Source organism: Leptodactylus fuscus, chromosome 9, assembly GCF_031893055.1.
Source record: "Leptodactylus fuscus isolate aLepFus1 chromosome 9, aLepFus1.hap2, whole genome shotgun sequence".
Lineage (NCBI taxonomy): Eukaryota > Metazoa > Chordata > Amphibia > Anura > Leptodactylidae > Leptodactylus > Leptodactylus fuscus.
Genome location: NC_134273.1, coordinates 63,001,152 through 63,021,489, shown reverse-complemented (window position 1 = coordinate 63,021,489; position 20,338 = coordinate 63,001,152). Strand labels below are relative to the sequence as shown.

Genomic DNA, 20,338 nt, shown 5'->3' with positions numbered 1-20,338 from the left:
GTACACTACCCAAAAGGAGTCCATGGTAGCTTTATGTATGTATTATCAACTCCTGCTCTGATTCAGACTCTTTCATAAATGGCTGACAACCACGATTAAACAGTAAAAATCCTTAAATTTGTTAAAGGAGCCAGTGACTGAATTCCTATAAAAGCAAATATGCAACAAATGTCTCTGCATCTAATTATACACAGAAAATCACTAATTGTATAATAGAATTTAAAATCATTTTATTTTGAAGCCGGAGTTGGAAACTTTTTCCTGCCTCCACAATCCTGCAGACCAGGTTTGTATTACTTTACGTATCTGCCACAGACATAACTGCACGTGAGTTTTGCACAATCTGACATTTATGCTTTTTTTGGGTCAATGAGCGCATATAACGTTGTGAACATCTATGAGGAATTACACACTCTGCAGAGACGTTGGAGGAGTATGGCTATACAGCAAACTCTCGTATACCTTTTATACAATATCAAAAAGATTACTTAACAATCACTGCTATACAGAGCAAAACTGAGGGATTCATGTGAACCTGAGGAAGTCCCAAGAGCTGAGTGTAAGAGAGACCGCACCACCAGTACCGTACATGGATACTACATGAATTCAGATAAGTGCATGCCATTACCAGCTCATATCCAGGTTTTACATATGCGACATGATATTTTGTGGTGGATTTCTTTATGCAGAAGATCCCTTGCTCTACCCCCCCATCGTATGACTAACAGGAGTCCCTGGTGCATACAGTGAATCATATACAGACCCCATGAGGTCATACGATACAAAAATAGCATCTGCATGTGGAGACGCTGATGGTCCAGACAGTCTGCAAAATAGATTGTAGTGGGAATGGTCACTTTCCATATGATCCTGTTACAGACTCCATGTTAATAACAAGTAGATGTTCACATTACAAGTAATGCCACTGAAGAAAAGGCTTTACTATCTATGGGGTGGCGATTCTGGATTCTGTCGGAGGACCACAACGATGGAGAGGTAGACTACTAAAATAGTGGTTACACGCGGAGCCTCGCCGAACCCATTGACTATCATGGGGTCCGTTGGGCGTGTGTTGTTTTAAAACTGAAACCAGCACAGGACTTTTGACTCTGCCGATTTTTGTCAGACACTGCGACACTCTGGCACTGGAGTGAATGTGGCCTTATTCCTCACAGAATAGCAGTTACCATTGCCCTTGTCAAATGGGTTATTGTCCTAATGATAATCTGGCACAGGCTGGACAATGTGAAGAGGCACACCTCAAACTGGTAACACCCATTTGTCAATATAAAAGAAGAAAAAAATGTTTCCATGTCACTAACCATTTTTGGCCAGGCCTGGCCAGGTTTTACCTGTTTTATACAGATTCATTGCAAGGTAATGTTTAAAAATAAAGAAAATTGCGTCAATTTTTTTGTTTTTTTTTGTGGTTTAAAAAACAAAACAAAAGAAAAACAGATGACACAGATTGCACACAGAAATACTGTATACCATCCACGTCTATTTTTTTTATATCCTTCAAAACAGACTGTTTGCGTCAAAGCAGCCCGAGATGAAGGTTTTATTTGGCCATAGTACATAGACAGGCAACTTTTCAACCCCACAATGGGCAATTTTTCCAGTTGTCAACATATTCATATATTTCTAGGAAGAATAAGAGGAACAACCCAAGTGTAATATTAGGCTAAGTTCAGATGGAATATTTTGGACTGGAATCTGAGGCGGAGGCCGCCTCAGGCCCCGGTCCAAAATACGGGGTAGCCACGACTGCCGATGCATGCACTGCGATCCGGATTAGGCCCAAAAGAACGGGCCTAGTCGGGAGTGTCTTCTGGCGGATTCACGAGGTGCAATCTGCCTGAAGAATGAGCATGTCCATTCTTTTTTCCAGGAGCTGGAACAAACGGCTCCCGGAAAAAAGAAACAACCGTCTCCCATTGAAATCAATGAGAGCCGTCTTTTTGGTCAGGATTTTGAGGCGAATTCAGCCTCAAAATCCTGACCAAAAAATTCTGTGTGAACTCAGCCTTACACAGATTTCAACTAGACATGTCCAGAGAGCAGACATTTACTGACGGCCGATGAGTGAAAGCTCCAGAAGTATTTCATCTGATAACTTCTGGGAAAGAAGTTAAATCCAGTGATAGTGGCTAAAACATGACAAAATAAAATAAAATCAACTACTTTCCAACTATATTAAGAGCAATGTTATTAAAATGACTTTCATAGACAATTAGGTAGTAAAATAATAAATAAAAGACTGATAAAGGGTTAACAAGTGTCCTTATTCAGAAGCACAAACAGAAGCGGCTTGTTCCCATCCATGTAAACCACCAGAGAGAAGGGTGTCACCAATCATTCCAAACATACCACTGCGCCTGCCCAAGATCCCAACACAAGCCCCTCCGGCTGCACCGTTAACCCTATTATGGCTCCCGTTCTTTTACGCTTTGTGATACTGCAGTCTTACTGGGCTTCTGCCAGAGGAGCTGAATTTATTTCACGATGTGCACATTCCTGCTGACTCAAGAAATAATCAGCATATCTCAGAAATGATGCAAGAAATTCTGCCCTACAAGATATAAAAAAAATCCCACAGACTATACAGCAGTGCCCCGGGTACTCACTAAAGGTTTTTTTTTTTTTTTACATATAACCGTCATACCCGCTTACTAAAAACTTCTCATAGAATTCTTATGCCGTCCCAGGTCCCTGATCTTGTGTGTTCATGTCCTACAATCCTGTAGATGCTTGCTGCGGTTCCTCTGCTCCCCCAGGGCACATAAAAGCTGTTATCTGACATTCTCTTCTGTGACAGGTCAGCATTTCCATTTGATCAGCAATCCTAATGTACCGTATGTTCAGCTCTACACGCCAGGCAGGAAATACACGGCCCGGCCAGCTCATCAGCACATTCATGAATCGACAATTATTCAGTGTAACAAGGCAATGGAGATTTCGCCCCGACTCCTTACAGTTATACGTATAGCTAGCGCTCCTATTACACCCAAGCGTGTTCCTTTAATGCTGAAATAACAACTCAGCAAAAATATTTTCCTACAATGCAGCAAATCTAGAAAATTGTATTTTGGTGTCTATATCCGTGCAATTTTTTTGTTCAGGTTTTCTGATAAAGTTCTGAAGCCAACATCAGGCGTGGTGTAAAAGTATAAAGAATAAATTATATTTTAATTTAATCTACACCTTGTTTTAACTTGTTTTGCGATCTTTGGTCTAGCCTAAAGAATTTGGGGTAAGACAGAAACTGTTTTTATTATTTATCTCCCACAGCTTCAGGCCAGTTCACATCTGCGGTGGAGTCTCCGTTGTCACAATGTCTGACCGAAAGTCGATAAAATGCAAGACTTTTCCTCTGCCAGTTTCAAAACGACCAAAACACGATGGATCCCATTATAGTCAATGGGGTCCGCGTATGCAATATTACATTAGTCTGTTGATCTGGTCCTCTGATGTACCCCAACAATGGATAGGCCAACACTAACATGAACCTAGCGTCAATCTGCACTTGAATCTCTCTTTTTCCCCTCTCCATAAACGATATAAGGTTATAATACGACATCTCTGTGAGTTGCAGTCTGTCTTACTGTACCGGGACATATTAAGCAGCCGTTTCAGAGTGAAAGTCAGTTTACACCGAGGAGTCAGAAAAAAAAGAGCCAAACAGCTGAAGAAAAAGCCACGTTTACTTGATCAGATATATTACTAAGTTTCTTATTCACTTTCATTGACTTCTGCAATGGTTTGCTTCAAAGTTAATGATCACTTTAAAAATTTTAATGGGTTTTCTGGAACTTACAAATCTTTGAGTTATTCAAGTTTTCAATATGTGATCTGTGAGGGTTCAATACCCACTGTTGAAGAAGCTTTTCTTTGTTCCGATGACCTCACGTTCATCAGTCGCATGGTACAGCAGCAGCTCAGTCCCATTCAAGTGAATGGGGCAGAGCTAAAATATCAAATACAGCCCTGTAAATGTTATATAAGATGCTGCGCTTGGTATTCAGAGAATTGGCTGCAGCATTTCCTCAGACGCTGCGGCCTCTACAGCCAGGTGATCAGTGGGAGTCGTGGGGTTGACCCCCACATCACATATTGAGAAGGATTAATATATATGTTCCAAAAAAAAAACCCCTTTAATAATAAATTTCTGTCTTCAGCTGCTGCTATGGGACGTTCAGTGAATATGGATTTACTATATTACGCAGGTTATGGCATATGGCTGCTGGTTTGTATATAAAGACCCTACAAATGTTATCCAGTTTCACTATGGACAGAGATAAATCCTAGATTTTAAGGTCCAGAGGCCAGTGTAAGGTCATTTAGGAGGTAGGCCTGGTATGCAAGACCCACAGTCTTATTTTTTTGGGGAAGGGTCAATAAGCTGTCCATGTTCTTGTACCGGCGGTGGTCTTCTAGAAGGTCATTGCTGTTTGAGAACATTTCATGTTGGGGTTTCCAGAAAACAAATTAAGGCAGGGAACACTAAAAAATGCAAACCTAACTAAAAAATGCAAACCTAACTAAACCTCTGCTCTGACTCACATCGCCACCCCCACATCCACCCCCTCCACACCGGGGGATTGAAAAACAGAACGAAGAGTCCAGTTTCCAAGGAAACAGGGTAGAAAAGGGAATCCTGAGAACGTTTGGTGTGATGGGCAGCGGAGGGCGCCGTGTCACGGTCTTATTCCGCACATGTAATGGAAGGGTTACTGGTAGAAATCCATGTACACCAAGGGGTTAAACACAACGTCTCAAAGCCATGCATATATTACAGGATCTTACATCTTTTAGACAAGTTAAGAGTAAACAAGACCGTGTACCTGTGCCATCACCCACTTCATTTTACTGCATATTGTGTTGCTACATAACACACAGAGAAGAAAATATAATATTTTGGCCAGCGTCCTGCGTTACAGAGGCCGCCATCACTGTGCCAGCAGGCGGCTAAATTCTGAGGATTCCCAGTAAACAGTTACAAGGCGGGATGCCAGCCATTACTCACTGCGCTCAAAGCTGCCTTTGTCACTGCGGCCCAGCTCACATTTTCCAAGCTCACGCTGAATGGACTTCTCGTCAGAATTAAAGGGCAAGGCCTTACATTTACATAAAGCCTTGTTTCACAGCGATATGGGTGCAGTTAGCCAATAAAGAAGGGTTAAACGGCAAAGATCAGACACAACCAAGTCCTGCTTCAGCCATAATGATAACAACACAGCCCTGTCTAAAGATCTAGGTTAATGAATATACGTAAGGACCCGCGCTACAAAACTGATCAAACAACAATTCCCTAATATTGTGTTGTCATTCACTTCAGGTTCACCTAATATTTTCATACCGGTAAATATCCGACTTTCCAAATACTAAGCAGAACCACTATACAATGTATGGCACTATGCTGATAGGTGGGGGTTTGACACCTGGCACCAATCAGATACTGAATATTTATCTTAAGAATAGGTTATCAAAAGCATAGTACTACTAAACCCCTTTAAGGCAGAGGTCCCATGTTGCGGAAACGCAGCTTCTTTTGTTGCAGATTTTGCATAATTTTTGAGCCAAACCTAGGAGTGGTTAAAAAGGAATGGGAAATATCTAGGGAGCCCTTATACTTCTATCCCCTGTTCAACCCCCTCTTGACTTTGGCTTGAAAAACCATAACCAAATCTGCAACAAATAAGCCTTGTTTCCACAACATGCGGCTTCAGCCTAAAGAGGTTGCCTAAGGGCTCGTTCACACGGGGGGCAGTGGGGCGGATTTTGGCACCGAGAATGATGCGTGGAGCCGCACCACTCTCAGGTCAAAACCTGCCTGCCACGACCGTTGCGGCTTGGATTCCCCCTCAAATGAATGGGCTGACACCGGAGGTTGCTTCCGCAGGCCGAAGCCGCAGGTCAGCAAGCCGCGGAATCCGCCTGAAGATAGGGCAGCTCGCTTCTTTCGCATGTTGGCGCTAGCGGGAAAAAAAAAAAGAAAAAAAAAAAAAAAAAAAAGAAGAAGCCTGGAGGTCTACATAGTCCACAATTGTATAGAGGCAGATTTTGTGGTGAAATCCGCTGTTAAAATCCGCCTCCTTGCCCTGGGGTGAACTAGCCCTAAGGGCTATTTCACACAGAGTTTTTTGGCAGAGGATTTTGACGCAGAATCCGCCTTCAAAATCCACCTGTTAAAACGACTCCCATAGACCTCAATGTGAGCCGCTCGCTTCTTTTTCCGCTTGCTATTAGCGGAAAAAGTAAGCGAGATGACCTATCTGGCCGTGGATTCCGTGGCTGACTCAGCTGCAGTGTCCGCAGTGTGAGCCTCCCTCCTGATTAGGCCTAATCCGGAGCAGAATGCCGCGACGGGATGCCGATGCACTGCAACGGCATTCCGTCGTGGCTAGCTGCGTGGTAAGTTCACATCTTCCTCCATGTGAACAAAGAATTCACCAAAAACTTACCAGTTCATTCCCTGCACTAATTAACTTGCTTAATATATATGTGCAGCTCCCCCCTTTGTCCCCGTTCCTAGTGGACGTTCAGAAGTCTTTCTCTGCTTCCTGCTCTGCTAATGCTCTGAATCTTAGTCATGTGACCGACCCCGCTCTACTCTATGTACAAGCAGCAGGAGTGGAGCAGAGTCAGAGCACTGACAGCAGAGGCAGAGCACCGGGATTTCCAGGACCCTGCTTCACAAAATAAAAAGGGGGCGCATATACATCAGTAGGAATAGGCACAGGTGAGCTTTTTCTTTCCCTCCAAACAGTTACTCACGGCACCAAGTGCGATAACATAAAATAAATATAACCAGAACTCAGATTTTTAATCCCCTGTGTCTTCCGCATTTTCGCTCTGTGTTCATTTGTATAATGACTTGTGTACATGGATGTGACCACTGCAGCCCCTGTCCTGAGCTCTCTGTCATACATACAAACATCACCTCCAGGGCCAGTGATCAGCTTCAGCGGCCCCTTAAAGGCAAGTCACTGCTGCAGCATAGTAAACACAGACCAACAAGGATCACCAAAGCTGAGGCACTGGAGCAGGATTTAAAGGGTGAATTCTGGTTAGTTTTTATTTTATTGCATTTATTGTTGTTAAAAGGAGTCTGTCAAGCTCTATTTATAGAAACATGGACTACCCACAATGGGTTGCGCTAGGATCAACACTAGTAGCCCCATATTGCTCCACCCTCTGATTCTAAATTAGACTTTGTGGCAACCTGTGTCCAGGACCTTGTCTCTCCCCTCGCCCCAGATCAGTGGACTGACTACTGCACGACTATTAGTAAAGGTAGTTGGTAGATCACCCACATGGATACTTCTCGGAAAATTCTGCATAGGACATATTTGGTCCCCCATCACCTCCATAGCTTCTCACCCTTCTGTTTTAGAGGCTGTGATCTGGTGGTCCTGCCCTCATGCCCACTGCCTTTGGGTGGATATTTATAGAATGGCGGAGCAATTCTTTGGACATTCTCCAAAGCCCACCAGCCTCAAATATTTCCAGTTGAAGTTATTTCAATATATCCTGATGGCCATCGTCTGCCAATGGATCACACAAATAAGGGCAGATATACTGATAGGGGGTGTGTAGACAATGTTCTCGTAGGTCTTACATCAGGAATATATGTAGAGTAAGGGGGATCATTTTACATATTTCAGGATGATAGTAGATGCAGCACTGCTCTCACTACATATACAGTGCAAAGTAATAGATTTGTAATGTGCTGCCCTCTGCCAAAAGATTCCTGATGATGTCACTACATATACAGCACAAAGATATACATGTATACCTGAAGGCAATAGGCTGCCAGGGATCACACAGCTCTAACATACTGCTTTTCTTATGACGTCATTACAGAAATTTCATAGGATATCCTTTAACTAGAGGAGTCGTCAGTAACCGTATACACTTGGAATGTAACATACGCTGACAGCAGAGTAAGGAGAGGAATAAGACATCTTATGACAACTTCACAAGGGGAACAAAGGAAGGAAGGAAAAGCCAAAATATCCTTCTGTGGTTCTACAGCCAAAAAAGAGAAACTGGTTAACATAACATAAAATAGTCCTGTGTTCAGTGATCTCCCACCATAAGACTAAGACCATATCTGTCAATCACACTACAATAGTCCTAGCCATTTTCTGGCGTATGAGAAACCTGTCGGAAGTTTTGAGCTCCCCGAATTATATCTCCACTATAGAGGGTACTGGAGCAAACTGTATTAGCATATCCATGTGTGCCACCAGTAATATAGCATACCTTACAAAAGCACTTTATACATCTGTCTTGTCTCCAAGAGTCTGCTGAGCAATTTTTCTACAAGCGTCCTATAATCCTGGAGAATCCTTCCCTTCTAGACTTGAATTATGTTCCTTTGCAGCAGTAGGACAATGGATAACTGTGGCAAGGCTGCTTTAACCATAGGGTAAATGGTACATCCGCACCAGGCCCTATGGTAGTGTGCGCCCCCTCTGCTGACCGTGGCCAAGCAGGACAGACTCACATTTCGAGAGCTGTTGCTGGTAGCAAGTTCAACACAGATAAAATTGAATAAAATTATGGCAAATAGATCCATCATACTCCGTGCTCCACCATTCAGGCCTCAACGCTAGAAATCTGTGATAAGGTCATGCGATGAGTGCTGAGTTGGCGGCATTAAGAATGCCGATACCTGCAGGCTACTACATGGGAATGGGGTTAGGCGAGTATAACTTTTTTTCAGAATTTTTATTCACTGAATAGTCACTGGGGGGGCATACTAATGTGGTAAAATGGTCCTGGAGTCAGGAGGCCTATCAATCAAGCCTAGAAGAGGAGATGAAGGGTCATCAAATAGACAGCTGGACATGTGCCAGCTGAACAAACACCCAGCAGACACTTGGAGATCTGCATGTGGCAAAGTTGATCAAAGGCCTCCTGTATTAGTGATGATACACATGGATATGTCCAGAAAGAATATGCTCACTGCAAACATTACAAACAACACAGCAGTGCCCAGCACAGAATAGGTGAGGGGAGTGACTTCATGACCATAGATAAGCTTTCTTTATCGCAGTATGTACATGCAAGAATTTATTTTATGTATATAATATTATATATGCTATATTCCTAGACAAATCCCTTTAAGAGAGACCTTTCACTAACTCCAGTTCTTTGCCGTGTTTAATAGGCGCTACTCCAGAGTCTGGCACAGCTGGCATTTTTTTTTATAGTGCAATCGTGCTGTTCGTTTTGGTGCCCTATGCAATAATTATGTTCTCTAATGTCAGGTGCGTGGTCTCAGACAAGTACAGGAAGGGGGCAGAATTCTCAGCGCCGCTGTCGTCGAACCCTGTCCTCATCTGATTTGACAGTGTCAGAGCTCAGAACTCCTCGCTTGCTCCTTCCCGAGACTCCTCACGTGACAGTACAGAACCCAAGTAGAATATCAGTCACTAAAACTAAAGGCTCTATTAGACAGCCACATCTCAGCCCCCAGGAGTGCCAATCAATGAGGAACAATGTGCTCAGCACTCATTGGCATTAGCTTGATTACAAACTGAATGGGGGAAGAATGATTTCTACTGCGATCATTCCTCCCCCGTTCATCGGTATAGATTTTTGGCAGCATTGCCCTGATCACACAGGATGCTGACGATAATCTGCATCTTTTATCCAAAATAGATGCGACCAGCCATTTGTTCGCTGGCGAACTGATTGGCACCACTATTATTGGCCATGAGAACTTGCTGAAGATAATTTCCCTGAATATCGGCCCATGTAATAGGGCCTTTACTGCACTGACTGCTGAATGGTGGGGGCTCCAGAGGATAAAAAAAACTTCTAACTGTGCTGGAATAGAAGAAACACCTATTAAAGGATGCAAATAGCTGGAGTTGGTGGAGGTGCTGACAGGTCCTCCTTAATGCTAAGACCTCACGTTAGGGAAAAAAAGCTTTTTTTGTTGCAGATTTTGCTGCGGTTTTTTTGAGGCAAAGCCCAGAATGGTTACAAAAGGAATGGGAAATATATCGGAAGTTCTTATACTTCTAACTTCTGCTCAATCCACCCCTGGCTTTGGCTCAAGAAACTGCAGCAAAATCTGGAACAAATAAAGTTGCGTTTCTGCAACATGGGGAAGTGTTCCAGATCAGCTCAAAAATATTGAACTCTGAAGATGTAATGCAATGGAGGAGATGGGGAGATGAAGCTGCACAATGCACGTCAGTGACAGGGATAGCTGTCGATCATTTGCACATGATGACGTCATCCATCCTACAACGTTGTGGGTAAATGACAATAATAGGCGGCTCTAATCATTATTGTAACACATCAGGGTGACTATGGCTGCGTACACCATGATGAATTCTATCCGGGAAAATAGCAATGATTTACATTGTAAGCATGGGCACGATTCCCTGGTTTACATGTTTATGTCCAGAACTCATACCAACACCCTGGTATCGTCTACACGTTACCTCTGGCTAGCTTGTGTCTCGCCCTTTCACCACAGTCTACCCATCTATTTGAGCAGAATGCAGAGAAATGGTGAAGACGGTAGCCGGGGCCGCACACGGGTGCTTCATTGTGCTGCAGTGTGTGGCAGGGACAAGCTGTGCTCACACGAGGATGAGTCCAGATGGCGTAAATGCTGTCACGGAGAGGACCATACCTCTACATCTCTGGGATTGCTACGGTAACCATGGATAACAGGGGGCAACGCATTACATCTCTAATCTGTCACATGGAAGGAAGAGGATTGCATGAAATGAGTCTGTGCGGGGTCACGGGGGCACTAAGCAGCTTCTCGTCAAGGATCCATAAAGTCTATTAATCATAATGCTGGAAAAGTTCTGATAATTGTTAATCCACAGTGGGTACAGGACATCTGGACAAGCGCTGGCAAAGTACGTACATAGTTAAAGGGCGATCAGAGGATTTAGGATTTCTTTACTATAAGATTCAAGGTTTTTATTTTTCTGCAGTATGCTATAAATGTGCAAGTGCAAGACAAAAAAAAGGGGGGAGGGCAGACAAGCAAATACATAGAAAATACCCATGTGGATCGTAACATCAGCAGGTACAAGCACATGGAAGTATACATCAATGCAGTGCGGATATAAAGATCAATGCACAGGCTATATAGTAAGTATAGGTTACACTCCAGTGAGTAAGCAGTCCCAAAATAGAGAGATAACAAAGAGTTAGGTCTTGTTCATATCTGCGTCGGTAATCCATTTGGGGGAGTCCGCATGGGGACCCTCCCTGAACGGACTACCTAACGCATTGGCAAGTGGTGTGCAGTGAAAGCATACGGACCCCATAAATCTTCACGGTCTCCACACGGAACATGCGGACAGAAAAGTAGTTCACAATCTACTTTCCTGTACGCATGACTCGTGGGGAAAGCACACGGACCGCATTATAGTCTATGGGGTCCGTGTGCCTTCACTGCACACTGCTTGCCAATGCGTTTGGTAGTTTGTTCAGGGAGGTCCCTATGCGGACTTCCCCGAACAGATTACTGACGCAGATGTGAACAAGGCCTAAAGCAGAAAAAAGCATTGTGCTTGGCAGAGCCCTGCTGCAACCCTTTCTTTCTCCTACGTGGTGGGGATCCATCAAGCATATCCCACCAGGTTGGTCAGGGCATATTCACATGTGGCAGATTTTCTGCAGCAGTCATATCTGTAGCTGAAATCATTTGAATATGAATGAATGAATGAATGAATATGAATGATTCTTTTGAGGACAAAACCGTTTGGTCAGTTGGAAAAATGTCTGCCACCAATCTGCATCATGTGAATATACCCTTAAAGGTACAAATATGTTTTGGGGTAACACGCTGGAGTCCTGGGTTCGGATCCTGCCAAGGACAACATCTGCAAGGAGTTTGTATGTTCTCTCCGTGTTTCCTCCCACACTCCAAAGACATACTGATAGGGAAAAATGTAGATTGTGAGCCCTATATGGGGCGCTCAATCTACAAAAAAAAAACCCCAAAACTTTATGTTTTAAAGAACAAGGTATACAGCAGGTAGAATCAGTATTTTAACAGTGCTTTTTAGGTTTTCTCCAGCCATTCTGGAAATTACCTTTTACACAATGAAAACAAATTCATCATTTAATATAAAACTATTACTTCTGATCGGCATAAAACATTACTCTGCCTCGGGTATCCACAAATACGTCCAATAAATAATAGCCTGGAAATGTCACGATGCCCACAGACGCATGAGAGATCAGCGCCGCCAATCAATACAGCGGTTTCCACGGTAACCACATACTTGTCAGCGCAATTCTCCAGATCGCTATGCTCTAGAATATTTAAATTGACTTAACATTTATTATTTTATAATATTCGCACTCCTAAGCCCGCAGTCTCCCTATAGAGCGACGCATACCTACTGACTCACACTTGGGTCTTACATACATTTCCTATGACATACAGAAATAAATACGTCTACCGGCACATACATTAGGGTTTCCATAAGCTCCCATACACCAGACAGAGGCCAGAAAAGTGTTATTGTGGTCATTTTATGGCCAGTATTCATCAGTATATCAAACTGTATAGAAAAGAGCAGCAAACTGTGCTTATCTATATAAAGCATAACCACCAAAAATGTATACCGTGCAGCAAGAATTATTTATAATAGATTCATAAAGGGGTTGTGCATGACTTCAAAAACATGGCTGCTTTCTTCTTACCAAGAAATGACCTCAGTCTGGGCCTTTATTAACCCCTTCCCGACCCATGTGGTACTATTACCACATGGATGTCTAGTGCTTCACGACCGATGTGGTAATAGTACCACATGGATGTAAACAATCCCCGCAGCGCAGTGCGGGCATTCTAGGAGCGGGTGTTAGTTGTATCTGACACCTAACACCCTGCTCCATCACCCTCCATCGGACATGAGTGCCGATTTTGGGTTTTAACCCGTTGATTGCCGTGATCAAACATGATCACGGCAAACAACAGGTTGCCCGATCTTGTGGGGGTCCCCGGCACCCCCCGCTGCGAGATCGGGGGGTGCTGGTACCCCCACTATGTGGCCAGGGGTCTGTTTAGTGACCCCAGCCAGCCCCGAGTCCCACTTACCTTTTTATCCTGGTTTTATCCTGGCCGGGATCTTCTGTAGTGAGTCTGTGCCGTCCGCACAGCTCACTTCCTGTTTATAGAGTGATAACACGCAGGCTGTCACTGCAGCCTGTGTCTCACTCTATACTAGAGAATCAGTGATGCAATCATCACTGCTCTAAGTGTCCCATAGGGACACATGAAAAAGTTAAAAAAAAAAAAGTGGAAAAAAAAAAAAAAGTGTTTGCAAACATTTAATAAAGTTATAAAGCCCCCAAAACCCTTTTTTTCTATAGAAAACAAATTATATAAAAAAAAACCCTAAAAATTAATAAAACAATACATATTTGGTATCGCCGCGTCCGTAACAATCTGTACAATAAAACTGAAACAATATTTAATGTACACGGTAAATGACGGGAAAAAAAAACGGAAAAAACCTGCTGGAAGTAGTGATTTTTTTGCTATCTCACCTTACAGAATGTGCTATAAAAAGTGATCAAAAAGTCAAATGCACCTAACAACAGTACCAATAAAAAGCACACATTGTCCCGCAAAAAATAAGCCCCCAACCAACACTGTCAACCAAAAAATAAAAATGTTACGCCTCTCAGAAGATGGCGATGCAAAAAACATTGATTTATGTCCCCAAATGTGTTTTTGTTCTGCAGAATTAGTTACGCATAAAAAAATAATATAAATGAGGTATCGCCGTAACCGTACCAACCCACAGAATAAAGATAATATGTTACTTATACTGTACGCTGCATGGCGAAAAATTTAAAAGGTAAAACGCAATACCAGAATTGATTTATTTTTTTTTTTTAATCCAGCAAAAAAAGAGTTAATAAAATGTATTCAGTAAGTTGTAGGCACCCAAAAATGGTGTCATTACAAAATACATCGCATCCCGCAAACAACAAGCCCTTATATGTCCACGTCACCAGAAAAATAAAGAAAATATAGCATCTAATAATGCAAGAACAAAAGTCCGCAAAAACCGCCAAATTATTAGAACACAACTGGCTGCGGCAGGAAGGGAATATATAAGCGGTGCGAGCGGATATCAGGGGACACCCCATGTTTATAGCTTATGAGCGAAAAGACACCAGAAGTGACCCCCAAAGTGACCCCCAGAGTGACCCCCAGAGTGACTCCCCCAATTATAGGAGCTACTGGGACATAGTAGGGAATGTGGTGTTCCCAATGTCCTCCGCACCGCTTATATATTCCCTCTTCGCCATCCGCTGTGCAGTCACGTCCAGGATACTAATACTCACTACACCCCCTGAGAAATTTTTTGAGGGGTGCAGTTTTCAAACTGGGGTCACTCCTTTGGGGAATCCACTTTTCCGGTACCTTACAGGCTCTACAAACATGACATGGCGTCCAGATACCAAACATCTGAATCTGTACTCCAAAAGCCTCATCGCGCTCCTTCCCTTCTGCGCCCTGCTGTGTGCCCAAACTGCAGTTTATGCCACATGTATGACACTGGTGTAACCGGGATAATGTACGTAATGTCATATGTGGTATAAACTGATATAAGGGCACATATATGACACTGGAGTACCCGGGATAACATATGTAATGTGATATGTGGGTATAAACTGATATTGGGGCACAGCCGGATACAGAAGGAAAGAAGGGTTATTTGGTTTTTGGAGCACAGACTTAGACGGTTTGGTTTTTTTGGATGCCATGACACTTTTGCAGAGAGCCTAAAATTGCCCTTACAAAATGGGGTCACTTCTTGGGGAATTCCAGTTCACTGGCACCTCCAGGGCTCTGCAAAAACATGGCGCCCAGAAAGTCCCTCTAAATCTGTACCCCAAAAAGCGCAGTGCTCCTTCCCTTCTGAGCCCTGCTGTGTGCCCAAGCAGCAGTTTACACCCACATATATAATTTTTTGCCCCTCAGGATGGCCCACTTAATAGTTTTAGGAGTGCAGGTCTCTGACAACACAAAGTGGGTGCAATGTAGTGGACACCAAAATGGCATATTTCTTGAAAAATTTAAATTTTCATTTTGTACATTAATTTTTGGGAAGCATTTTTAGGCTCAAAATGATAATACCCCTTGATTCATTCCTTGACGGGTGTAGTTTCTAAAATGGGGTCACTTTTGAGGGGTTTCCATTGTATTGGTACTTTAGGGGCTCAGCAAATGCGACATGGCACCAGAAAACTGCCCTCAAAAGCCAAATAGCGCTCTTTCCATTCTGAGTCCCGCCATGTACCCATACAGCAGATTATGGCCACATATGGGGTATTACCATGTTCAGGAGAAATTGTGTAACAAACTCTGGGGGGATTTTAATTCTCTAACTACTTCAAAAATTTAAAATATGGCGCTAAATGGACAATTTATTGGAAAAAAAGTAATTTTTCATTTTCACATCTCAATGGTAAAAAAATCTGTGAAACACCTGTAGGGTCCAAGTGCTCACTAAACCCCTTGATAAATTCTTTGAGGGGTCTAGTTTTCAAAATGGGGTCATTTTGAGGGGGTTTCCACTGTTCTAGCACTTCAGGGGCTCTCCAAATGCAACATGGTGCCTGAAACAGATTTCAGCTAAATTTTCCCTCCAAAATCCCAATAGCGATCCTTCAGCTCTGGACCTCACAGCGTGCCCATACATCACTTTACATTCACATATGGGGCATTTCTGTAGTTGGGACAAAATGCGTAACAATTTTTGGAGTACATTTTCTCTTTTATCCCCTTGTGGAAATGCAAAATTTGGGGTTAAAGCAACATTTTATAACAAAAAATGTCACTTTTCCTTTTATCGGGCCAATTCTGTTACACTCCTGTAGGGTCAAAGGGCTCACTATACCCCTTGGTAAATTCCTTGAGGGGTATAGTTTCCAAAATGGGGTCACATTTTGGGGGTTTCCACTGTTTTGGCACATTGGGGGCTCTGCAAACGGGACATGGTGCCTGAAAAGTATTGTAGCAAAATCTGGCCTACAAAATCCAATTAGCGCTCCATCCGCTCTGAGAGCAACCGTGTGCCCGTACATTAGGGTACCAGCACAAATGGGGTATTATCGTGTTCGGGAGAAATTGTGTAACAAAATGTGGGTGCAGTTTTTCCTTTAACCCCTTGTGAAGATGAAAAATTTGGGGCTACAGTGACATTTTATTATAAAAAAAGTAATTTTTCATTTTCACATCTCAACGGTAAAAAAAATCTGTGAAACACCTGTAGGGTCCAAGGGCTCACTATACCCCTTGATAAATTCCTTGAGGGGTCTAGTTTCCAAAATGGGGTCACATTTTGGGGGTTTCCACTGTTTTGGCACATTGGGGGCTCTGCAAACGGGACATGGTGCCTGAAAAGTATTGTAGCAAAATCTGGCCTACAAAATCCAATTAGCGCTCCATCCGCTCTGAGAGCAACCGTGTGCCCGTACATTAGGGTACCAGCACATATGGGGTATTATCATGTTCGGGAGAAATTGTGTAACAAAATGTGCAGTGCAGTTTCTCCTTTAACCCTTAGTAAATGTGTAAATTCTAGGGCTAAATAAATATATTAGTGACAGAAATTGAAAAATGTAAATTTGACCTCCATTTTGTTGTAATTGCTGTGAAATGCTGAAAGGGTTAAGAAACTTTCTAACTGCTGTTTTGGATTCTTTCAGGAATGCAGTTTTTAGAATGGGGTGACTTATGGGGGGTTTTATTAGAGAGGCTTTTCAAGTACCCTTCAGAACTGAACTGGTCCCTTGAAAAATGTGCTTTGGAAATTTTCTTGAAAATTTGGAAAATTACTGCTTGAGTTGTAAGCCTTATAATATCTGAAAAAAATGAAAGGGTGATTAAAATTTGATTGCTACATAAATCAGAGATATGGTTAATTATATTTATGAAAAAATTTGGGTAGTATGGATTTCTATTTAAAAGGCTTGCAATTTCAAAGTTTGAAAACGGCATTTTTTTCAAAATTTTCACCAAATTTCCTATTTTTTCATAATTAAAGACAAAACATATCGACTAAAATTTACTACTGACATGAAGTACAATGTGTTACGAAAAAACAGTCTCAGAATCACTTGTGTAAGTTAAAGCGTCTCAAAGTTATTGCCATTTAAAGTGACACATGTCAGTTTTGAAAAAAGAGGCCTGGTCCTCAAGTCACTTTTGAGCTGTGTCTCTATAGGGTTAAAGAGGACTTGTCATGTCCTCTAACACCGGCCATGTTATGTACTGCTGGATTAACAGTACAACCGAGGTTAGAGGGCATGAAAGGTAACGTAAATCTGTCCCAATGTACACAGAGCCTTAACCCTATCTACACTAAAAGGATTGTCTTATGGTAGACACTTATAGTACACAGGAAATGTCTTAGGCCTTATTCATATGGGGAGCAGAAGGGCGGGTTTTGGCAATGAGAGTGACGCGGGGAGGCTCAAATGAATGGGCCGACTTTGGAGGTTGCTGCCAGGAGGCGGAGGCCGCAGCTGATTCAGCCTGAAGAAAGGGCAGCTCGCTTCTCTTTTCCGCTAACGGCAACATGCAGCTAGCAGAAGAAAGAACATTAGCGGTCTCCATAGACCACCATTGTGAGGAGGCGGATTATGACATGGATTCCGCGCCATAATCCGCCCCCTCAAAAATCTAATTTTTGGTCGTTGACACATAGGAATAGCCGTAAGAAAGGCTATTCTTCTCCTACCTTTAGATGTCCTCTCCGCGCCACCATTCTGTAGAAATCCTGGTTTTTGTCGGTATGCAAATGAGTTGGGCAAACAAACAGCAATGGGGGCGTCCCCAATACTGAGAGAGAACTCTCCAGCAACGCCTCCATCTTCTTCAAGAACGGCCTCTTCACGCATCTTCTTCCGGCGTGGGTGGTTAAACTTCTGGGTTTCAGGCTTAGGGCAGAGCCGACTGCGCATGCCCACGGGCCACAAGAAAAATCGCCGCTCACACAGTAAGTAAGTGGCCATTTTCTTGTGGCCTGTGGGCATGCGCAGTAGGCTCTGCCCGAGGCCTAGAAATTTCACCCCCAGCGCCGGAACAAGACGCGTGAAGAGGCCGTTCCTGGAGAAGATGGAGGCAGCTCTGGAGAGTTCTCTTGCAGCATTGGGGACGCCCCCAGTGCTACGAGAGAACTCATTTGCATACTGATGAAAACCGGGATTTCTACCAAATGGCGGCGCGGAGAAGACATCTAAAGGTAGGAGAAGAATAGCCTTTCTTAAGGCCATTCCTATGTGTCAACGACAACAAAATCGATTTTAATGATAGAATCCCTTTAATTCCCATAGAAGTGTATGGAGAGTGCCATGTATCAGTTCAGAGAGCTTCTATATAGGAGAAATGAGCAGCTCCTAGAGATGGGATCAACAGACACTGACCGCATATCATTTCCATATGCCAATAAAGTCTGTTGTGGCACCTACCAAAGGTCAAATTCACATATGCAATTTGGTTGTATTTTTATTTTATTTTTTTAACAAATGAGTAGATATAAAAAGAGGGAAAGGCCGAGGTATATACTCTCCTAGATCCACTTGTGTTTGTTTCATAAATAGCATAAAAAACTAGATGAGTAACCCCAGGCTTCAGCTCTGTCCACATCTGTGCTATGGCCTCTGTTTATGACTTAAAATGAGTTTGGTGAGGTTCTGTTTAAGCCCCAACGCAGATGTGAACAGAGCCTTACAGATACTCATTCAAAGCTATAAAATCCTTATTAAGTCTATTTGTAACACATTATAGAGACGACAATGTTTCCTCCAGAAAAAAATAAAGAGATGATTCTTGCAACATCCAGACTGGCAGACGTGGACAATGCAAGATAATGAGCTCAATTGTTAGGGCCTGGCAATAGAGAAGTGGATACGGCACATGAGACAATGTGATGGTAGATAATACACTATAATACACTGTCCATTATGTACCGCTTGTTTCTTAGTCATTGAATAAATGGGTATCATGTATCTATCAGTTACATTCAGACACAGCAGATTTCTGGTGCAGATTCCATAGCAATGCCTGCAACAAAGTACAGTTGTCGTACAATACATTACATGTGACTGAGGTCTGTAAAACCCCATTCAAACATGGCAGAAAAAAATCTGCATGGACTCTAGGACATGCTACAAATTTCACATCTGCACCGTGCCCTAAACATTGTGGACTGCTTGTGGATTTCACATATGTAATGGGTTGGTAGCAAAATGCAAACTGAAAAAAAACAAGTCTAGCTTCACTTCTGTGTTGGAGTCTCCGCCGCAGATTCCGCCTAAAATCAGCAGAGAGGCAAGTCCTGCAAGAAATACAATTCAGTATAATACCGGCAGAAACCCAATGGACACAGTTATAGCCTATGGGGTCTGCGGGTGTCCTCAAGTAAATGCTTTTTAAGCGGACAGGCTCTCCGTGTTTCGGGTTCCAATGTGGACTCGAGCAACAGAGAGCCAAACGCCATTGTAAATTTAGCCTTATGGATCCAAATTTATTATTATTAGCTGGACCCGAAGTATTGTCACTAAGGCTCTGTCACTAAAGCTCCTTTCTGAGTCTCAGTTCTATCCCATTTGCCCTATCAAAATGTTGACAATTCCACAAAACCTGACCATTATAAGGAGTATTTCCATCTAGAACATTTATGGCAAATCCATAGAATAATCCATGAATGTCCAATAAAAGCATGGTCCAACTCTGGGCCCTCCATCTATCCTGAGAAGTGGGGTGCTGTAGTTTATGGGATTATTTCTTTAATTCATTTTTTTGTTGTCAGCCATTGGCAGTGCCTAGTACACCTCATCTCCTTACCATCTGAATAGGCTTCTTCCTCAGGTCTCTCTCGGTCACCAGCTTTTCATGGTCCGTCACATAGAGCCCACGCTGTGCCAAGGCTTGGATGACAGCGTCGTGCCCCAGAAGAGGTTTGGCTGTATCGCTCTTTAGAATAAGGCTTCCCGCACGACAGTACAAGTCAGCAGAAAGGAGAAGGTTCACCACAGGCGGCTTCATGTGCTCCTGGTCATACTGATCCGTATAGAAAGGCTCTTGAAGTTCCTCTGGGATATTTTCTGAAAAAAAAAATATATATATTTTTAGCTTTAGACAGCAAACACAGGTTAGACCTCAGAAATCCTATAATTTATAGAAACGAGTTCTGTTTGAAGCTTTTTTAACTCCTGCCTCCCCCCAAAAAAAACAAACCTGAATTGGCGGTATTGTTGTGGATTCCATTACATCCGACAGAACAATACACAGCATGCCACGACTGCACAGACAGCATTA

General features: G+C 42.9%; 1 protein-coding gene across 2 annotated transcripts in view; it reads right to left on the bottom strand.

The window, feature by feature from the left end:
• The window catches only part of CAMSAP2 (calmodulin regulated spectrin associated protein family member 2), a 79,732-nt gene that overhangs the window by 44,342 nt on the left and 15,052 nt on the right, over positions 1-20,338 (bottom strand). For both annotated transcript variants that reach the window (XM_075286418.1, XM_075286419.1), the window contains exon 2: positions 19,865-20,124. In XM_075286418.1, the coding sequence (XP_075142519.1) occupies positions 19,865-20,124 (260 nt within the window). The remainder of the gene's footprint in view (positions 1-19,864; positions 20,125-20,338) is intronic.